The sequence below is a fragment of the Aythya marila genome (genome assembly GCF_965140915.1).
Source record: "Aythya marila genome assembly, chromosome: 1".
NCBI classification, from domain to species: Eukaryota; Metazoa; Chordata; class Aves; order Anseriformes; family Anatidae; genus Aythya; species Aythya marila.
In genome coordinates, this window is record NC_139042.1 from 17168541 (window position 1) to 17189630 (window position 21090).

Here is a 21090-nt window from a genome sequence, read left to right on the forward strand (position 1 = left end):
TGCTTGCTTGCTCTAGCCCCTGCCAATTGCTGCTGTTACAGCTGAGTGTTTAATACTGATGCCCTTGTTTTCAGAAATGACTGGGTTATGGCAACACAACACTTCTATACAGTATCCCCAAAGTTGCTTAGCTGATGTAAAACCATTAAACAAGACACACTTTTTATTAAAACAAAAATATTTATTCAAGCTGTAAATGCTATGCAGTATTCAGTTATTGGATGGGTTTAATATAAACATCTACTGCATAATACTGGTTCCTTAGGAATCCTTGTATACTGTCTGAAACATTGCCCTGTTGCTGTACAGAACTCTTGTAAGAGAACTTGCGTTGTTTAAGAACTCGACAACTGGAGAACAATGGAAGAAACACCAGTAAAGGAAATTCTGCAGTACTGGAGCAAGGCTTAGTGGGATTGTTTTCTCCCATGCTAATTCATACTGAAAATGTAGCTCGAACATCTCTTTATTTGAACAATCTGTATCATAGCTATCAGGAGGTCTATGTTCAACAGAAGGATGCAAGTTTTACTGTGATTAAAAGCATAATAACAAATGCTTTCTTAACAACAGAAGTGACGGATGAAAGAACTTGTGTTTGCAGTAGAACACTTTGAAATCCTTGTCCAGCTGCAGCTGAACTGTGCATACTGGAAGTACTTTGAAAATAGCTTTTGCATTCAAAATACATCCTACAAATACTTTAAACATGTGGACTATACAAATGAAAATCTTATCTCAAAGACTGGTTGGGAAAAGCTTGATGAGATTAGAAATGCTTTTGGGTGGCTTTTTTTTGGCCTCACATTTAGCTACTGGTGTTTTTGTTAACTCATTTTGTTAACTCATTCAAAGCCTTACAACCGGGGTTTGACAGTTCCAAGAGAACGGAGTTTTAGTACCAGCCAGTTTTAGCTGAAAAGTAAGTTACTGTAGGATTCAACAAGACAATGGAAATTGGCCAAGTCAACTGTCAGGTCTCAGAACAGCAAATTCCAAACAGCGCCTTCAAATCCACAGCCTTTTTGTAAATTGACCGAGCAATTCATGTGGTGAACAGAGAACGCAGCAGAACACAGACAACACGGTGTAACAGGAAACATACAACCTTTCTTACATTACATTTATACAAATTTACAACTTTGCAAGTTAAATGGCTCTGTAATTATGCAAGTGCTTTTTCAAAAATAAACATATACCAACGCAATATTTACACTTAGCAACCTGCTTCAGAAAGAGCATGATTTTGCTATAAAGTGAAACTTCAGTGCACTGGAAGTGCAACTCACCCTTTAGAATTACATGTAAGTTCTCATGCAAATCCTCAGCATAACAATACCTAGCTTTATCTGGTCACAGTTCACCTTGCCTTTTTTTCATTCATCGTAATGCAAAGATAACAAGAACTTGTCCACATCCATTCCTGCTGGGAAAGAATTCGGTAGCTTCTTTTTCTGTAGGAGAGGAAAAGAAGAGCTGTGTTAAATGCTAAGAACCTGGGCACACTGAACCCATCTGTGAGCCTTCCTTTTTCCTCATCCTTCCACGTACTTTGTAGAAATAACCATGCAAAGCTCACTCAGAAACCAGGCGGTGAGCTGTGTAAACACTCGTGTGCCCCTGGTGTAACAAGTGCCTGACTGCGGGCCAGGAGTGACTGCAGTTCTCAGCTTGGGCAGCAACCCACCCCGGCTTCTGACAGGCCTGCCTCCTCTGGCTCTTGTAATGCACACAGCACGGGTGAGCGAACATTCTGCATTTGTTACTTCCATATGTAACCTTCTCTTGTCTCACTGCACCTCTGCTATTTACCACTCAATCAAATCCCCGAGACAAAGGCAAGGTTCCGTGCTACGAGGACTGGGAACACACAAAATGCGGGTTCACAGTCCTGGTGGGGAGTGAGGATGCAAGAACAGCCTGGAGTTTAGTAAGGCCTAGGTTGAGTTTGGTCTGATTTCCAACTTCAATCTAGAAACTTTGAATTTCTAAACTCTAACTTCAATCTTTTATGAGAATTCATTTAATTTTCATAGACGTGCAATGCGAGTTAGTCACATGTATCTGCAGGTACACTAAGCTTAAGAAAACTGTTAGTTCAGAACGGGCTTGAGGCAAAGTTAGTAACTGACAAGCATAAACAGGGTATCAGGGACTAGGACTAGCACCTCTGAACCACTATAAATTAGATATATGTCTAACATATTTAAAACTTTAAATCAGATAATGCCTGTACTTGCCTTTATTTTCTTCTTCTTTGACGGTGTGGGAGAGCTTTGAAGGTCTTTTCTGTTTGCAGAACGAGAATTCCTCTCGCCCTCACTCAAGTCCTCCAGTTTCCTCTTCTTGACCGTGCTCCTTAAGGACCTGAACTGCTGCGTGTTGTCCTTCAGAGGGGTGGCGGTGCTAGTCCTTGCGATGGCAGCCCGCGACAGGATCATCAGTGTGTGCGCAGCCATGCTGACGCTGTTCTCGCTGCCCGTTTCGCTGGCGGGGCTGCAGGCGGGCAGGTCCGGCGTGGCGGGAGGGACCATGATCCGAGGGGTCGCGCTGTCCTCGTTGAAGCGCCGACAGGTCGGCGTCCTCACGCTGTCTGCAGGGTCATCCGCGTGCCTGTCCCCAACTCCGGACGGCGTACGGGGCACTGGCAACTCTCCGTTTTCAACCGCCTTACTTGTAGGGCTGTGCCACTGGATGTCCTGCAACATCTCCACGCACTGCTTAGTGAACGGGCTTGGCAGGCAGAGGCCCTGGCTGGCAGCTTTAGCTGCTTCTCGCTTCGGCTCCTTCGAGGACAGAGCAGCGGGCGCCGCAGGTTTGCTGTTCCCGTTTGAGAGCGACCCTTGCTTTTTGTTCAGGTCCTGCACCGCAGCGACCGTCTTCTCGTTCCACAGGCTGACGCTCTGCTGACCGTTCGAGAGTTTGGCCGGGTCCTGGTTCTTCTGCTTCTCATCAGCATCTCTCCGCAGTTCGTTTTCTTTATTTGCTGTGGTCTTGTGGAAGGGATCTAAGGGGAGCCCTGCAGGTACCACCTTCCGCTCAGGCTGCGGATCCTTTGCGGACGTGCTTCTGTTGCTTACTTCTGGCTTACACAGAATTCTCGGCAGCGTCTTATCCTTCTCTCGCTTTGCAGCCTGCGCTTTAGCCGAGGACGGTGCGGAGTCAACAGCAAGCAGGGTGTTTTCACTTCGTTCTTTTTGGGGCAAACTTTTAGCAGTCTGAACCTGGGCGTTCCCTCCTGGAGTCGGTGGGACGGTATCAAAGCAAAGCACTCTCCTGTGACTTTCTTGTCTTGAATTGGAGCTTGTGCTCTCTACCGGTACCGCAAGCAAGTTCTCCTCCACCTTCCTTCCTAGTTCTGCGGGGATAAGCTTGTCTGGGTTTCCCATCCTGAAAGTGAGATGAAAATACCTCACTAACACACTTGTTCCTACTGCACGAGCTCATTTCAGCTGGCTAGAAGTTGACCCCAAAATCTGTTTAAAGCCCTCCCCATTATGTAAATAAACATAAATACAGGGCTTGGTCTCCACCTGACAACAGCCCCAGTAGAGTGGAAAAGTCACCAGATGTCAAAAGGAAGATTCTTCTGCTGTGCCAGCTCACACCACTGCTGTGTTTGTGCCCTCTTCCTGGCTTATTCTGCATTCCCAAAAAAGGCTTATGCTTATTTAGGTGTGTGAATAATTCTTTCCCATGAAAACATAAACACTAATAGCTTATAAAAGGAAAAGCCGTACTGGAATGGTAAATTTGGGATCTCTGGCACGGCCAGAAGGTGTGAGTGGTAGTAGTTTGATTTATTTCTATGAAATCTGAGATAGGACAAAGGACAGAGCAGAAATGACAAATTACATTTCTTTGCAAGAAACATTTTCCTCCCTCTGCTATGCAAACCATTTCTGGAGATTGGTTACGATTAACAGGAAGCTGAATTATCAAAACATTACGTCAAATCTTTTGCTTTTGTGGCTTTCCTAAAAGCACTAATTTTCATATGCATGCATTTCACGCGTATGCCTGGGTTTGTGTATTTTTAATAAGCTGACTTACTAGTGCACGGCAGGAAAAAGAAGCAGGTTTGAAAACCGAGTGCTACTCACCGCTGCGTTCGAGAACTCGTATGGTTCAAAGTCTCCGATACACTTGCTACCAGTTTTCCTGGAACAGATAAAGCATTAGTAAACTTCAATGTTTGGAGATCATCTCACAGTCGGTACAATTTACATTTCACCCGACAGAATCAATAAAAACACAGCAACAACACTGCAACTTTGTCATAATTTTAACGTTTACAGATACCTAGCTCAGCAAAGGTATTACCAACTAAGTATAAACGAGAAGCTTGCTGTCTACACCTGGGTAACAGACAGGCCTGGCAAGACAAAAACAGTTAAACTGCACTTACAAATGCAGAGCGAACATTTCCAAGCAGAAGGGAAGTAACTACAGGGAACTCTAAGTTATCCATCAGCGAACCTAAATGCAGCCTCACTACGCCATCCTAGTTTTTTTCTTAATTTGTGACTTCATTCTGTCTTCATTTTTTTATCCCTAAGCCCATCCTTTTTAACAAGAGGTAGATGGGTTAATATGCAGGGTGTCCTTATAACTCAATTGATTTTTTATTTTAAAGTATTTTTCTTACCCTCCTCCCAATACTAAGAAATAATTTTAACTCTAGTCTTGTTTAAATCTGCTATTAATGAAGGAATGTTTCAATGAAATGAATACGCAGAAGTGTACACCTGAAACCAGAAAGAGAAAACAGGCAGCAGAATGCAGTTTTGGTAATAGATATGCAACACAGCTATTAAATTTTTTTCCTTAATAAATGGTTAAAATTGTTGCTCTTCTAATGAAGTCCATATTTATCTGTGTCTTGGTTTCAATAGCAGCAGTAGGCTTTACTTATAACCCAGGAGATAAAAAAGAATCAGAAATATAAAGAAAACTGTTGGTCTTAAACTGCAATAGAGTCTTTAAACATTAAATTTCCAAAGTAGGCTTGTTCCAGATTTGGGATCAATCTAATATGCTGGGAGTTCTTCTTTGTAAATGCAGCAGATATAACTACTGCTCACAGGAATGGGCCTCTCTTAAAGCCATCCCGGCAGACCCTGGGCAGAGAAGTGTTGGCATTTACAAAAATGTAATCAGTCAGAACAGACACATCTTTGGAAACCTAACTTTTCTTCTGCCCTTCTCAAGAACACAAGGTGAGTACCTGTGTTGGTCTTGTTTCTTGCTCCAGGAATCTTCTGTGATTTGGGAGGGATGGGAAGTTTGGGGATGCTTCTGTTGCACACCGGATTAGCGACAGGCATATGCAGAACCTTAGAAGAATCAAAATATTCCATTATGATTCACCAAAAGGCTTCAGCTTTAATTTTGAAGACACAAAGATTCCTTTATGACACAGTACCTGGCGGGCAGGGGCTGAGAAAGCATTTCCATTTTGTCCTACCACCGAGAGAGGAATCATTCCCACCATGCCTTGCAGAACGGGCTGCACTGGGGATGCAATTATGATGGCAGAACCTAAAAAACATCAAAGTATTAACACCGTACAGAAACTAAAATATTTGTGAAGGTGACAAGAAAGCAAAAAGAAAAGTTTTAAAACAGGATTTCCTAAAAGTTATATGGTTACACCTGTAGCAAGAAAAGCTCTGTCTTTTCAGAAGAAAAATCACTGCTGTTAATGTATATTACTACCAGAAAACAGGTTGTGGACAAGTTATTTCTAGTTTCAACTGAATTCTTCAATTAAACTCTGGTTTTCTTTGTAAGAAATGGTTCAAAATTCAGCTTGAAGTATAACACATCTATGTTAAGGCTTGAACTTTAAATTAAAGTAACTTACAAAAAGCAGAAAAACTAACATTGAATAGTTTGTTTTGCTGCTTAACAAAAGGAAACTATTATTTGCATCCTGTTGCATACAATTACCATGCTCACAAGTTGTTAGCAGCATTTTTTCCCTTCCGTTGTACCCACAACACCTTCCCTGTACGAGCACACACAAGCTGGGGAAGGCTAGTTTGGTCTGCATGTACGTATCTGATGTTTATTCTGCCTGGTAAGAGGTGTTACATGTGGCGCACGAAGACTGGAGTTAATTAGTGGTTTAAGATCATTTAATAAAGCCCAGCAAGACTTATTTGGGCTATTTAACCTCAAGTTCCTATTTAAATCATGATTAAAATAGTTCTTTTAAATCAGTTCTGCTAGTAAGTTGTGTTTCCAGCTGCCAGACATATGGGAATTATAAAAAGTGAAAGAAAAATTTATTCCACGGTTCTTTGCTTGCATGAGCATCACCAGGAAAAAAATAAAGTAAAATGCAGAAGAATTAACAAACTTATTTCTCTCTATGAAAAACAACAACTAAATACAACTAATAGCTGCATTAAGAAGCCCTAATGATTTGAAACGCCAGCAATCTTAAGACCCTGCACACCGATCAACACCTGTTGAACCGATCTCTGACCACAAGAAATGACTATGCACAGAAATAACTGGGACAAGCTTTCAGTTTTGGAAAAAAATAATAATGTGAATGTGCTGATTGTAACTAGTTTATGGTTAGCTTAACATTTTTAAAAGCATTTTAAAAACGTTAAGTAATGTAGCAATATAAACACCCACACCAAGAAAAAAAATTGATTATGGAAAGAAATAATGTTATACTTCTATTTATATTACTTATATTCATAATTTAATCTACTTATATATATACTATATATTTTATTAAGTAATTTTAGAAGGACTATCTTCATCTAGCCAGTTACCTAAGGTAAACATGGATATCCCTAACATTCTACTTATAGCAACCATCTTATTAAAACAAACAAAAAGCCTGCTTTATTTAGCAAGTTAAGGGAAAGTTAGCAGAAAAAAAAAACACAAGCATCTTATCTAGTGCAAGCCAAGGTACCCCTCCTAAATTTAGCACTGCTAAATTTACATGATTTAAACTTCTGAAATGTGAGGATGTTTTTTTCAAAGCAGCATAGTCAATGACGCTGCCTTATCTTTATTTCGTTTTTAGTAGCAATTAACATACTCCCAACATACTAGTTTCAAGAGGCAGATAGAGCAGTCTTTAAAAATTCAGTTTACTTCTAATTCACTTACAAAAAAGAGAACAAAAATGCTACATAGAGAACACGCTTCCAGTTGTTTTTACTAACGAACTTACCTTGTGGGAAATTTGGGGAGACGGTCTGGTTTGCTGCAAAGGTGCTGCTGGATCTAGGAGGAGTCCGTAACTGCTGTACTGCTGCTGGAGCTTGGGCAGCAAGAGGCATGGAATTGCCAGGCAGTACAACCACGTTTGATGGTGTTACAGCTGTGCCCAAGGTAGCTGGATCAGTCACACAGGTGGCAATATAAAGGTTGTTGGAATTGCCAAACGCTGTGCTTGTTGCTGGCATCAACTGTATAAATCCCCCTTCCTTGGAAAGATTACTTGTACCTGCAACTGAAAAAACCGTGCAGTCCTCACTTGGAGTGCTAACGGAGGTGGCCACAGGATCCTTCGGTCTGAGCACGAGCAGATTCTGCTCCGCCAAAGCCGAGTCCACACCTTTTTCTGGGTCCTCTGAAGTGAGGCATTTGGGCAGGCCTGTAGTTTTGGTTGGGGATTTGGCCGGGGAAGACAGTATGATGGTTGGCAAGTTTTCTCCTGTGATGCTGGAAACAGCATTATTTAACTCCGTGTCTGAAGAAATAAAGGGATCATCGCTGATGATGATCTTCAGGGACATGATATTGGAAGGATCAACATCCATTGGTTGGCTACTGGAAGATACACCACTTACACTTTTGGCTTCAGTACCCGACTCATCTGTTGAGGAAGCCGTTTCTGGGAGAGGAGAGTGGCATATTTCCGATGTAGTAAGGTTATTTTCAGTGGATACTACAGGAATTTCTGTACATGCCTCAGCACCAGGAGAGAAATATATATTATCAGCATCTACTTTTGTAGAAGACGAAGGCTCCTGCATTTCCACTTGTGCTCCCTCTGAGCTTGAGGGTCCTGAAGGGAGGTTAAAATCCTTCTTAGGATTATCGAGCGCATGCTGATCACTCGAGTATGGTTTGTTAGAAGTGTCAACAACTTCAAGCTGCAACTCCGTTTTGGCAAGATCTGGAATTTTCACTGCAGATCTTGCAGCACAGTCTGACTGCATACTCTGCTCCTGCTGATTGGCATGGTGGCTGGAGTTCTCCTGTAAAATACCAGGCAGTGGAGCTGTCTCGTTTGTTACAGGCTGTTCTTTTCCTGCATCTGCTGACGGGCCAGAAATTGATGCATTATTTTTTCTCAGCAGTACACTGTGACCAGGGCTTCCATCAGAAGGGCTTTTAGTAAGTGTTTTTTCGGATATTGACGTATCTGGTGATAAGCAACATTTACTTCCAGACTGCATTCTGTTTTCACTGGCTGTAGAACCTTCTTCCAATGAAATCAAAGAAATCTGCGGACTACCAGAATGAACGTATTCTAAATTAGGACTATTTTGTACACTATGACTTAGTGTGCCCTTTCCAATTTCCATAGGTTTTTCACTTTCAGAAACTAGTGCAGGCGACTCTTTTTTATCATAAGCATCTCCACAGTGTTCGTTACACTCACTGTCAGGAATCTGCCTCTTGTCAGGCTCAGTCAAAACAGGCACAGAGTCAAAAGCAATTTCAAGCTCGCCAATATGTTCAGGGGTAACAGTTTTAAGTACATCAGCCTGCTTCCTTGGTCTACAACTTCCATGCAATTGTTCACTGGTTGCATTTTTCTTCGCTGTATCATCATCATTAATGGTGTTCTTCAAGGCACATGACGCTTCTTCTAACTGAAAACCTTTACAGGATAGTGCTTCTCTAGAATTATCACCTGAAAAACAGAGACTATGTTGGTTTCATATTTATTACAACAGATGATCCTTTTACAGGGTTTTAGAATTGATTACTCACTTCAACGGAAAGATGTGTCACACAAAACTAAGTAGGTATAATGCTGCTCAACCTTACTTTTGAGCCAAGTGAAAAATATATGAAACATACAGAAAGATTACACAGATTGGGCAACCTGGTAATTCATTTTGAGCATAAATAATAAGCACATACATAGTAAGTAAATGGCTCAGGTCATTAAATCAGATTTCCAGAAGCTCAAAGAACATCTCAGGATAGAGCCAAAAGGTTTTTATTTCTAAACATACCTTTTGTCCAGAGTATGACTATTTGGGGGATTAATTAACCAACAGATTTCAGAAAAGAGAGAAAATAGTTATATGGCTAGACAAAAAAACATTATCTTTGTATTTATGTGCTCCACAGTGAGAATTGCAATGTCTCTCTTCTGAATGAGAAAACAATTTTACAGATATTCTGATTTCATTTAGGAGCTTAACCACTTGTAAGTACACTGATGGTCTGCTGTTAAATTCAATAGCCTGAAACTTTCTACCAGACCAGGTACACGTGTATGTCCATGCAATGTAAACATTACCACTGAAAATATAAAGATTTTGAAATGTACAATCAGATTGTCTGAAAATACTCTCATAATGAAAAATGAACAGACTAAAAGAGACTGTAGGGGAAACGAGGGGAAAAAACAAGAACAGACAAACCTATACTTACTAGTTTCTTCTGTTCCTAAAGAACTTTCAAGTGTTTCCAGGTTATCCTCATCCACCAGGATTGTATTTTCTACCCCACTCTGACCAGAAATACCAGCAGGTAAATTCTTGTTTACCTTGTTCTTCCCTATTTTAAAAATGATGCATGAAGAATGATTAGGAGTGTCATTTTACACACATGTAATTATTGCATTTTAAATGAAGCACATAGATTTCAAATTCAAGAAATGCCATCCTAAACTCAAAGGAAAACATTTTTCTGAGTTCATTACAAATCCACCAATAGCATAGAAACTTCCTTCAATTTTATGTGAGGATATCCCTGATAAAACAAATAGAAAAAAAATTACAGTAGAATAGAAAAAACAAGTACGGACTATCTACCTTTATACCAGAAGAGTCTAAGTAACAGGAATAACACACTAAGCCAGCACAAAACCAGAATTTCAGCTACATGAAACCGTACGATTGAGAATAATACAGCCTACCATAATCAAACAAGTCAAAGAGTGCCTGAAAAGCTGGATCTGATTCTGTCTGTTCCAGAATGTCCTGTATAGCCTCTTCTGACATATGAATTTCACCCTGAGAAAAGACAAGACAGAGAGAACTGTTAGACAATTAAAAACCAGATACCTCTATTTCATAAACATACAACTGGCTTGAACTCTCCTTAGGCAAGGGAAGTTGTGGGGTAGCCCCTCAGGCAGAATTTATCCTTTAAATGGGCTTAGCTGTGTTTCAAAGTGTGAGAGGGAGAAGAGGAAGGCAATCTGATACTAGACAGTAGGCAGAAGTTCAGCATAGTCCCTGTAACTGTTCATTCTCATATGGCTCGTCTTCAAAAATTGTGAATAGGGCAATCCACACCTACCTGAAGTCCAAGAATTTCATCAATTGACGTCTCTTGTTCTGCTGGGCCACTGTCTGTCTGTTTGGGTGCCTGAGTGACATTGCCATCACTGGAACACAGCCATTGTTAGTTCAGAACTCCAAAATAAATCAAATGAATGTACATATGAAGGTTAGAGGTCCTTTTTATTACCTGCCCAGGATTTTGTTGATGTTCTCAGCTAGCTTCTCCTGAAGAGATTTGTTGCTCAGGATCTTTTCTCTGGCATTTTCAATAACCAGTTGCTGGAACACAGAGTTTTAAAGCTGTCAGGTTTCACTCTTATTATTACCAGAAATTGAATTTCCAACTTACTTGTAAAATCAATCAACTCAACACACAGAACACTCTTTGAAACAGCAGACAGCGATAACAAACTATTTTAACCATTTCTTGTGTTACTAGTACAAACTCCTCCTCTTTCTGAAGGAACTGACTGACTTCTGCCCGTTTCATCTTTACACTCCACCAGGACAGCCGATCTATGACTGCATGACACTTCTATGAGAAGCATCACAAAACATTCCTCTTCTTCTGCTCTCCTCAAGTACAGCAAGTCTTATTGTGGTTTCTGGTTTTCATTTTCTAAATAAATACTGCATTCTGACAGCTTAGAGGTGTCTTAGCAAAGCCAGTAAGTCAAGGAAAAAAAACTCTACCTACCCATGCCACAATCACTAGCTCAGCACACAGAGCTGGTTCAAATATAAAACAATGACTTATTTAACTTCTAAAGTTAACTGCTATAATACTGATGATAAATGACACATAAAAGACTAGTTCTCCTTTCTGAAATCAGTTCTTAAATGTAAATACCTTCCATAAGCATATACTCACTGGGAAGTTACCATCTATAAATTCTTCAAGTGGCTCACTTTCTTTTTCTGTTACTACTTCATCGGGGTCTTGAGAAGTTCTACTTGCTGAAAGAGGCCCAGAGGTCGCGATAGTTTTCCTCTTCTGAGATTCACTGAAACATTCCAAGACATTTATGGCATGTTTTGTGAGAATATAACGAACAACAGAGCTAACAGTCACTAAATCAAGTATCTCTCTTCCTTATTAGCAAATCAAAGATTTTAATCAACATAAAATTAACTACATATTGGAAATACAATAAAGCCCTATGCTTGCTTCAACATGTTGTATGTATATATTGTGTCTGAATTCATAAAGGTTACAAGCAAACACACAAAAATCGTGGATAAACAGCACAATGGCAAATTGCATTTCATGCCCACTGGTCAGTATTTTTTCCCTCCAGTACGCACTACTTTAACTGGTGGCACAAGTTCTAATTTACTGGCACTTAAGAAAAACACTTTGGCGTCACCACTGAAAGTAGTGAGGTACAGCTGTTGTCAAAAAGGCAACCAAATGTTAGTTTGCATAAGCATTTAATGGCAAATATGAAACGTAATTTTTTTTTTTTTTTTATATGAGACCTGTGTGAGTGTATATGAGTGTAGACTATTTCGAAACCATCAATCAACATCAGCACTAAATCACATATAAAGAATTAGAACAGGAATCAAGAGGATACTGAAAAGGTAACAATGAGTAAGGATTTGGAAAACTGATAAGCAACTGACAACCCTGATAAGAGTGGGATTTAGGATAAAGACAACAAAAGGAACAGAACACAAAGCACATTTCTCCCTTCATTAAAAGGACACTTGAATCAAAGAGCAAAAAAAAAAAAAAAAAGCACGAACAATGTAAGAACAGTGTTTTACACTGCTTTTAGCATGATTATTAAAAAAATTACTGAACTTTTGTAGCCAATAGTTTTTCTAAGTACAGACCAAACATACATTTACAATATTTAGAATTTTCATAATTGGTAAGGATATTTTGGAGGGAGTACTAAGTCTCAGTCTTCATGTTTATTTGTCTATCTCAGAAACTAAACCAATGTAAAGATCAGCTATACGCAAGGAGCACAGGAAGCCTCGCACCAGTCTAGGATTAAGTTCTTAGACTTGACTTTCCTTGGTGAAACACCAGACACTGGCCACTGTCTTAAATTTGGTCTTAAATCTGAAAGAATTCACCACCTGGAAAAAATTACACTAAGGATTACAACACTGCCTAATCTCTAAGTCATCCAGAAGAGCTGCTTACCTTTTCCGTCTTCCTGGAGAAAGCAAATTTGAATGGAGCTTTCGTTCCTGTGTTGTTGGAACTTGAATGTGTATGAAATCTCCTGCTTTATAAGGGAAGAAAACAACCATGATGCCAGTATTTCTTCCCGCGACATTCTTAAGGCACTAAAGAAATCTACATATAATATATTATGTTCCAGGGAACTCCTGGGAGTTCATCGAAAATGATTTGGTATTATCATGAAAATGAGGCACTACTTTTAAACACATCCTGAGAAGAATCACATCCTCTCTGCTAAAACAAGCGTTTTGGGGGAGAGTGATTACTCATAATACAACAACGACAAATTGATGCACTTTTGATCTCTGAACCTGCATCAGTAAGCAAGGATGCAAGAGCCACTTCTCTTTTGGGCACTTCTTTTATTTTAATCTCTTGAACTATTTTGGAGAGCCAGGAAACAAAGCAGGAATTTTCTAAAACTTTTTTCAGTGGAAGATGATTAGCCTCAGTTCTAGAAAAATTTCACCTACATCCATAGACTTTTCACACAAAAACAAAAACACACATTTTAGAGAAAAAAAAAAAAGAGTGCAACTTACTGTTGATTTTGTTTTCTTGGGTTTGTGACTGGTGTACAAGCAACGTATTCAGTCTTGCCTGTGATATATTCTGATTTATTGCTGGCCTGTGAATAACTTGAGGAGGTACAACAGAAGAGGAATTCTGTGGCACTGACTGATGGGCTACGGATAATAATCCTGGATTTGGAGGGGCTGATTGCTGAAGCATCCTCTGTCTTTTCATTTCTACTATTCCACTTCTAGTACGTGCTGGAGAAAGTAAAGACAAGATGAAAACACATGATAAATGATCTTAAAAAGGCTGTTGAATTCCAAGAATTAGTCCTTGAATATAGTAATTTTAGACCTAATTACAGACGCTTCATTGGAACTTTTCTGTGCATCAACAACTAGTTTATGAAACTTAACAAGTAAGCAATATGTGCCTTTGTCTCCTGTGTTACAGGTTTGAGATAAAATAATTCACGAAGTACAGACAAATTACACAAGCATGGTTACAATTTCTGTCACTGCTTAAATATTTAGAAGAGTAAATCATGCCAAAATGACATTTTCCTACATAATATTCAACTCACTTAACTGACCTTAACTGAAATAGTTAAGCCAATAGATGTCTGCATTTATCAGACCAAATCTCACAAGTTTAAATAAGAGCATGCTGCCCAACCCAGTGAACCTCAGATCCAAAAGCAATCACTACCTATATCTCACATTCTCTTTTCCCATACTGGTTACTCAGCCATACTACACAGAGAAAACATATTTTCAAGTTAAATAACTTTGCCCTTTTAACTGTTCATTTGGCAGTTTTTGTATTGAAAGAAACAATTCTAGATAGAGCAAGTATCTTTTTTGTTACAAAGAACACTATATTCATATTTTATTTAGGCATATATTTGTATGTATATAACAAATTTTAAATTTGCCATTCATTTTTATATTCACCTTCTACAGAATTGAAACTACATCATAAGGCGTTATGGTTGTTTTCAGTTCCTCTGTGAACCACAATTTAAATCAACAGCTGCAGCACTGAAGCAGCAGTTTTCAGACTTTTTAACCGTGTAAATTTCTAAGAAGTCTTCAGCAGAGAAAAGAATGCTATATAGCGAATTTAAGCCCCTTGCAAAAGGCTCGTTTTTTCTGATTTCCCTTTCCTGACAATCACAGTAATCCATGGACTGTACTGGCGACAGCAGACATGTTGAAAAAACACTGCATTAGAGATTGGGCAATATTTTAAGGGTAAAGATGAGTTATTGATTGCTGCAGCATACCCTCATTCTTCACCAGAACAGATCATTTGAACATAAAGCCTACTAATCCCATGCAATTGGTTCAGTTACTTACTCCTTTGATTAGCAGAAAATCCTGTGGAATTCTGCATGCTCCTATAAAATAAAACAGGCGATATAAATAAAAGAAGCACAATGAAAGCACTCAACTGCATGTTGTGATGGTATCAAGCAGTTAATGTCAGTCTGGTCCCAGTCAAGCATTTTTTCAGAGAGCTTCAATCTACTAGTGTTTATTTTTATTATTTTAAACAATGGTCACAAATTCTTCAAATGACACTTACTGATGTGTTTTTGATCAAGTAACCACAATGGTATCGGATTCTATATGACTCATAGCATATTGCTTTATGGCAGGAAGGCCACGTATAAAACCGTACTAATGCCCTCCTTATCCGCTGTCTTGAAACATACACACAATTACCAACTCTCACATACCTCCTATCTCTCACCATCTTTCAGAGGCAATAAATATCAAAACCATTCTCATACAATAAGGAGAGTTGATCAACATAGGACCTCAATCTTACAGTACATTTTACTTTTTTTGGTTTCAAAATTTTATTACCTGATCTGAGAAAGTGTGTAATCTAGTTTTTTCCACAAAGATGACATCATCGCTGGAACTTCATTTGTTGTTTCTAAAGCAAAAGATAAAAAACAAAAATAAACAAGCAACAACAATGAAAAAACACAAACCAAACAAAAAAAAACAACACACTTTTTAAGTGTCTAAAACAGGTAACACACTCAGAAGAAGTAAAATCACAATCAAAATAATAATAATAATGGTGTGATTCAGGCATCATCTAGCTTTAGGTATCTTCTTGCCTTCTCAATATTCTGGTAATTAGAGAGCTCTCCTAATTTAACAAAAAAATTTGACATGATTATACACTCATCATGGATATACTTCTCAGTTTCAGAAGCCTTAATGAAACTGAGGAAAGTGTTTCAAAATGGTAATCCTCAATGGAATCTGCATGCGGTTTTAGTATCTGGACAAACACATGCTAACCTAACTTTCTAACTCAATTCTGAAAACTGGATTTATATTCTGAATTCACTTATGTGATTTTGAAAATTGTAACTTCACACATGGCCCTTTAAAAGTAAAGGTTTCTTTTAAGATGTCACCCAAACGAGTAAAAACACTTGGTACTTCTGACATACGTAACGTTGAAGTATAAATTTATGGAAGTAAGCACATACATTTAAGTGTTTTTCAAGGTGCCAAGTGCAAATGATTGTAAAGAAAGTGTGTTTGTGTCTTAATTGCCATTTCTATTAAACACGGTTTGAAAGGAAAAACACACTTGAAAGAAATGCAAACATGCTACTTCTTAAATTAGTCTTGAATCTAAGCACTGCTAAAATCTAATCACACAACATATCAAAAATTTTAAGATTAGGCAACAGAAGCTCAATAGCCATTTAAAAAAAATTGAATAGAAAAAGTTCTCTCTCTTTAATATTCAAATATAAAAAAGTTACTATGAATTCATTTTAATCAGTTTTAAAAACAAGACAAGAAGCATTTAACCCCATAGGATTCTTCCTCATTATTTATCTCATAATAAACTGTTCAACTTTACAAACATAAGCTTCCATATTCTGCACACTTCATTATATTTCTGTGCTTTATTCAAATTTGAAGTGAGAATACTTAGGCTTGAAACTGCAGAGAAAGATAATTTGCTCACACGATGCTGTTCTAATTGGTAATCTGCATAACAGGGAAACCTTGAACTTCAAGCATAGATGGGGGTCGCTCAAAGTCCAAATCTAGGTGGAGATACTACCCTTTTCCTCAAGGACTTTCACAACAAATAAACACAAAGAATTTTAAAAGAATCTCACCCTGAAGACTTACCTTTTGTTTTCATGGCTACATATTCATTCAGAATAGTTGTCAAGTTTTTTCCACACAAGGACTGGAAAAAAAAAAAAATACAGATCTTAGAATCTGCACCTATACTTGTACTTCAACTGCTGCATCACATTATATTCAGGTAGTTCTTCAGAAGACTATACCATGCTGACCCTCAACACAGGAACTATGCTCTCAGCTGGTACTGAGTTGTCCCAAACTAGGCAGAGAGCAATCTATGGAGCAAAATGCCATTGCAAACACAAAATTTGCAGCAGATGGTATTATTGCACAACGAAGGTAGAGCAGTCAGACCTGCATACCCTCAGGTCATCCTTGTTATTACAGAATAAAGACACAAGCAGATGACGAAGAAGAGCTCTGACAGATTAATGAGTAGGTACCACACTGGAACACTTCACATTACGACGCAAATGTGAAAAGAACTTCTGCCTCAAGTAAAATTCTTAACAGTCACACCGAATTAACTTCTGTATCACATTTACTTATTCTGTTACTTTAAGTGAAATGAAGAGAATTAAGATTTTCATGTTATCACTGTCATTTGCTGTACCTTCTTGTCTTGTTTGCTAGAGGAAATTCTATAGTGCAAGAAAAAAACAAATCCCTTTATTGCAAGTATTTTGAGCTCCAGTGAAACTTTTTTCTTAGACACTATTGTATTACCACTTTCCTATGAAAAACAAGAAAAATCTTTCCACTGACAACAATAATAGTAATAAAACAAACAAACAAACAAAAACACCTGCATAATCTCTTTCTATTTACCAATGTTTTCTTTCCTAACTCTTGCTGGCTATGGGTTTGTCTCCACTCCATCCCACCACAGTACAGTTGACCAAACATTTGTAAATGAAACAGGTTCAGAAGTCTGTTTTGAACAGACACATCAAGACCTCAAACAGCAGAAAAAACATTCCACACATTTTGAATATTGCGGATAAAACACCAGACCACAAAATAACTGGTATATTATTAGAATGAAATGGAAAACAGGAAAACATACAACCATTAAAGGCTGATATGCAAAACCCACAATTTGCATGCTATATTAAAAATCTCATTTTATATACATTAAAAATACAAACTATCTAGTCACCCTACAGCTAAATGCACAAATCTACATATATAGCTACCCACTGTATTTAGATTCCTCCCCAAAGTTCCACATTTCACCTGGGACAAAACAGATGATACTGAGCAAAGAGGACCATAAAAAAAAAAAAAAAATCTGTCAGCAAAATTTGGTGCTCTCAGATAAAACTGAGGTAGCTTGCTTAAATTAGTATTTACATGAAATGGCACATTACTGGCTGCTGTATCTAGGATAAGAAAGCAATCTTCAGTAAATAACAAGAGCAGCCCTGAAATGAGTAAAACCCTCACAACACCCTTATATCAATCAATCCTCAAAGCTGCAAAGAAGATTCGATATAAAATGTCAAACACAATTTGCGTATTTTACACTTAAAAAGGAGAAAACAAGTAACTGCTGATACCGTGGGATGCCAAAAAATAGAATGAACGATCATTATTTTAAATGGCATTCAAGAACCAATTGTCACATTGAAAAATGTCAATATTCTTCTCCACAGATGTAGGATAATTTAAGTTGCTGCTCTGCAAATAAAAACTCACCAGCAAGCAGGCTGGAATAAACCCATCCTCTGTACAGTGCTCTGCGTATTCTTTCAAATCCGAGCTTTCTAAAATAAATTCACGGCAGGTAGCTAGAAGTTTTTCCTGTTGTAAATACCCTGCAACAAATCAGATTTAAAAAAATGTTCTATTTCATTCATTATCTCTGTTCAGTAGGTATCAAAGCATTAAAATAACCAGTTGCGTGCTGAAATAATTTGGTAAGGATCTATATGTTGGACAAGGAAAGTAGAGTTAGTACAGAAGAGTGTGTATCTCACAAAATACTCTTTTAATAGTTATAACAAGAAAGGACAAAAACCATTATTGACACTAAACCATATTGACAAATATTCAAGACTGGAAAGGGGGCACTATCAACAATTTTGGATTCTTGGCTTAACAGGCTGGCAGATTAAACATTCAATGGGCTGAGCACCCACCCCAGTTTCGTAATTAAAAGGAATTATACATTACTTTATTAATAAAATGCAGTGCTATATAAAAATAACTCTGCACCCACCTTCCTATTTCAAAACAGGTAAAATACGCAGTCGTTACAGTTGTATTTCATTTTTTTCAAATAATTGCATTGTATGAAAATTAACCAAAAAAAAAAAAAAAAAAAAAGGCTTTTACCCCTCAATTACAATAATTTACACTTTGAATAGATGCACTAGCTGCCATTGGAACAGTATACATCCCAGGACTTAATGCTAACAGGAAGAATACTGAAAAAATAATTACTTTTCCAAAATTACAATCCTTGGCAAATATGTTTGGTTTCAATCAAGCTTTTTGAGTCTGCTTTAATCTTCACACACTCTATGCACTAAAAGATAGAAATAGCTTTATCTGAATGATGGATTCTAGAACAAAGACCCACAAAGAAAATGTCTTTTCTTTCTTGTCTGTAGCAGAACTGAACATGAAATGTTCGAAAGAGTTGTTAAAATATGGAACTCGTTATGCAATGCTGAATATGTGTATTTATGTAGAATCCCCAATTGGTCTGCCTCAGTCCAAGAATGCCTACCGAAAAGTGCTGCCTGTAGTTTGTATGAAGACACAGTATCTTTTGGAAGATCCAAGTATAGAAGGAAAAAAACATCCCACTTAAGACATAAAGCTCTTGTCCGCGTTTCCAACAAATAAGCAAACTTTAAAAGCAGTCTGGGAATAACCACCATGAGTTTAATCATGATATGTGAGCTGGCCTACCTGGCAAAAAAAGGTGTTTGGACCTGCAGAAATGGAAGGGCTGTCCAATTTCATTTTTCAAACCCATTTTGCTAGAAAACTCTCAAACTTGCTAAAAGCTGTAAGCACATTTGGGGGAAATACAGTTATCTGCCAGCCTCATTCATACCCACTAAACCATGAGGACAAGGTATTAGGTCAGAAGGAGCTTTGATCTGTGCTGGTCTGGCTGTTCTTACAATCAAACTCCACTGGACAATTACATAAAAAGTTGCATTTGTTCTTTCTCAAACCTACTGCTACTACACTACACAAGGGATGACAGCCGCATACACCAACATCCTACAAAATAAGGCCTTCCGGACTTTAAAAAATGTCTGTATCAATTTTTTTCTGGGCATCTGAGGTTAAATGCTTACGTGCTTTTACCATTCTGTAACATCACACAGCCTTCAACACTGCCAAAACCAAATTAAAGGCACAAAAGGCTGAGTACATTCTGAACTAGGAATGAGTCAATATTTTGTTCCATCTCCAGAAACATAAACACATGTCTAACCCATAGTACTATTTCTCTCTCAGGTTAATTAGAAAAAAATAGTTTTCTTCTGCATTTTTCTCTGGGTGATCTCTTCTTATCAATTTAGTTTTGTTTCCTAACCCAATATTCACCACCCTTCACAGCAACAGAAAGCCTTGGCTAGAGAAAATCATAACTAAGATGGAAGAACTGTGCTGGAAGTTTGTTTGCGCTCACAACCCAGGGATGCCTCATGGACGAGGAATCCCTGTTAGAGGACAGAAATAACCACGGGGTACGTCCTGTTCTACAACTTCGGCTGCTCAGAAGCTTTCTGGGCACGATGCACGCAGCATGGCACAGCAGGCACGGGATGGGATGGGATGGACCGTCCCTAAGATGTGACATTGCCCAGATTTGCTACCGAGTATGTTTGTGGGCCTCTGTCAAGCCTGTGAGATAAGGTGTTTGCCCAGGCACCTGTAACTCAACCAATTTGTGATAGGAAAGTTCAGTGACAGATCTTTATTGGGTAATTTGAATTCTTCGTTTACAATGCAGGGAGTTTATAAAAAACCTCTGTGAGTTCACCACCACAAGGCATCTCTTACTAGCCTCAGTTCTCAACACACTGGGCAGCATTTATAATAAACAGAGCCATGGGAACACTGCAGAAAAGACTCAGCTTTAATGGGTTTAGATAGGAAAAACGCTGGACACCTGGATACAAGACGGGACAATGCAGACACTAAGAAATCCTAGCGACCCGTGCCAACAGGTGCTCACAGCTTATCTACCTCATACTACAGTGGTGTAATTTTTGTATTTATGCCTGTTTGCTCCCATTTTGCCATTACCCAGACACTCCAAGCCATGAGGTCCTTTAAAAACCACCCATGTCCTGACACCCTTACTGTAAGGCTTCCCAAACACCAACCGGGCTGAGTGCTGCCTCCCCAGCCACCAGCACCGTGTGGGAGAGGAATAAACCCCCCTCAATTCCCTTTTGGTTCCCCAAACCTCCCCCAGCGGGGACACAGCGGGAGCCACCGCCCCCTCCCCAGCCTGAGGGGGACCCGCCCGGTCCCCCCGAGCCCCCCGACGACGCCCCCGGCCCCGGGCGGGCGCCCCCTCCCTCCGCCCTCCCGCACTCACCCAGCACCAGCCGGGCCACGTCGGACGGCAGCAGCATGGCCCGAGGAGGAGGAGGAGAAGGAGGAGAAGGAGAAGGAGGAGGAAGGCTCGGGTCCCCTGGGGGGGGGCTCAGTACGGCTCGGAGGAGGGCAAGGCGCCGAAACTCCCCCGTCCCCAGCG

At 39.1% G+C, this 21090-nt stretch overlaps 1 protein-coding gene across 2 annotated transcripts; it reads right to left on the bottom strand.

Moving 5' to 3' along the window:
* Nucleotides 1-149: 149 nt before the first annotated feature.
* On the bottom strand, nucleotides 150-21064 carry NPAT (nuclear protein, coactivator of histone transcription). Of its 2 annotated transcripts, none has more exons than XM_082760982.1 (18): nucleotides 20932-21064; nucleotides 18057-18175; nucleotides 16401-16461; nucleotides 15096-15168; nucleotides 14583-14623; nucleotides 13251-13481; nucleotides 12667-12748; nucleotides 11380-11512; nucleotides 10696-10787; nucleotides 10525-10612; nucleotides 10139-10235; nucleotides 9652-9777; nucleotides 7205-8899; nucleotides 5426-5541; nucleotides 5228-5336; nucleotides 4104-4161; nucleotides 2241-3390; nucleotides 150-1454 (listed from the first exon to the last, which is right to left on the bottom strand). In XM_082760982.1, the coding sequence occupies exons 1-18, from the start codon at nucleotides 20966-20968 to the stop codon at nucleotides 1377-1379; spliced, it is 4386 nt and encodes a 1461-aa protein (XP_082617108.1). In that variant the 5' UTR covers nucleotides 20969-21064; the 3' UTR covers nucleotides 150-1376. The 2 variants fall into 2 exon arrangements, with proteins under 2 accessions (XP_082617108.1, XP_082617107.1); XM_082760981.1 differs by having other exon boundaries at nucleotides 151-1454; nucleotides 12667-12751.
* Between the last annotated feature and the right edge of the window lie 26 nt (nucleotides 21065-21090).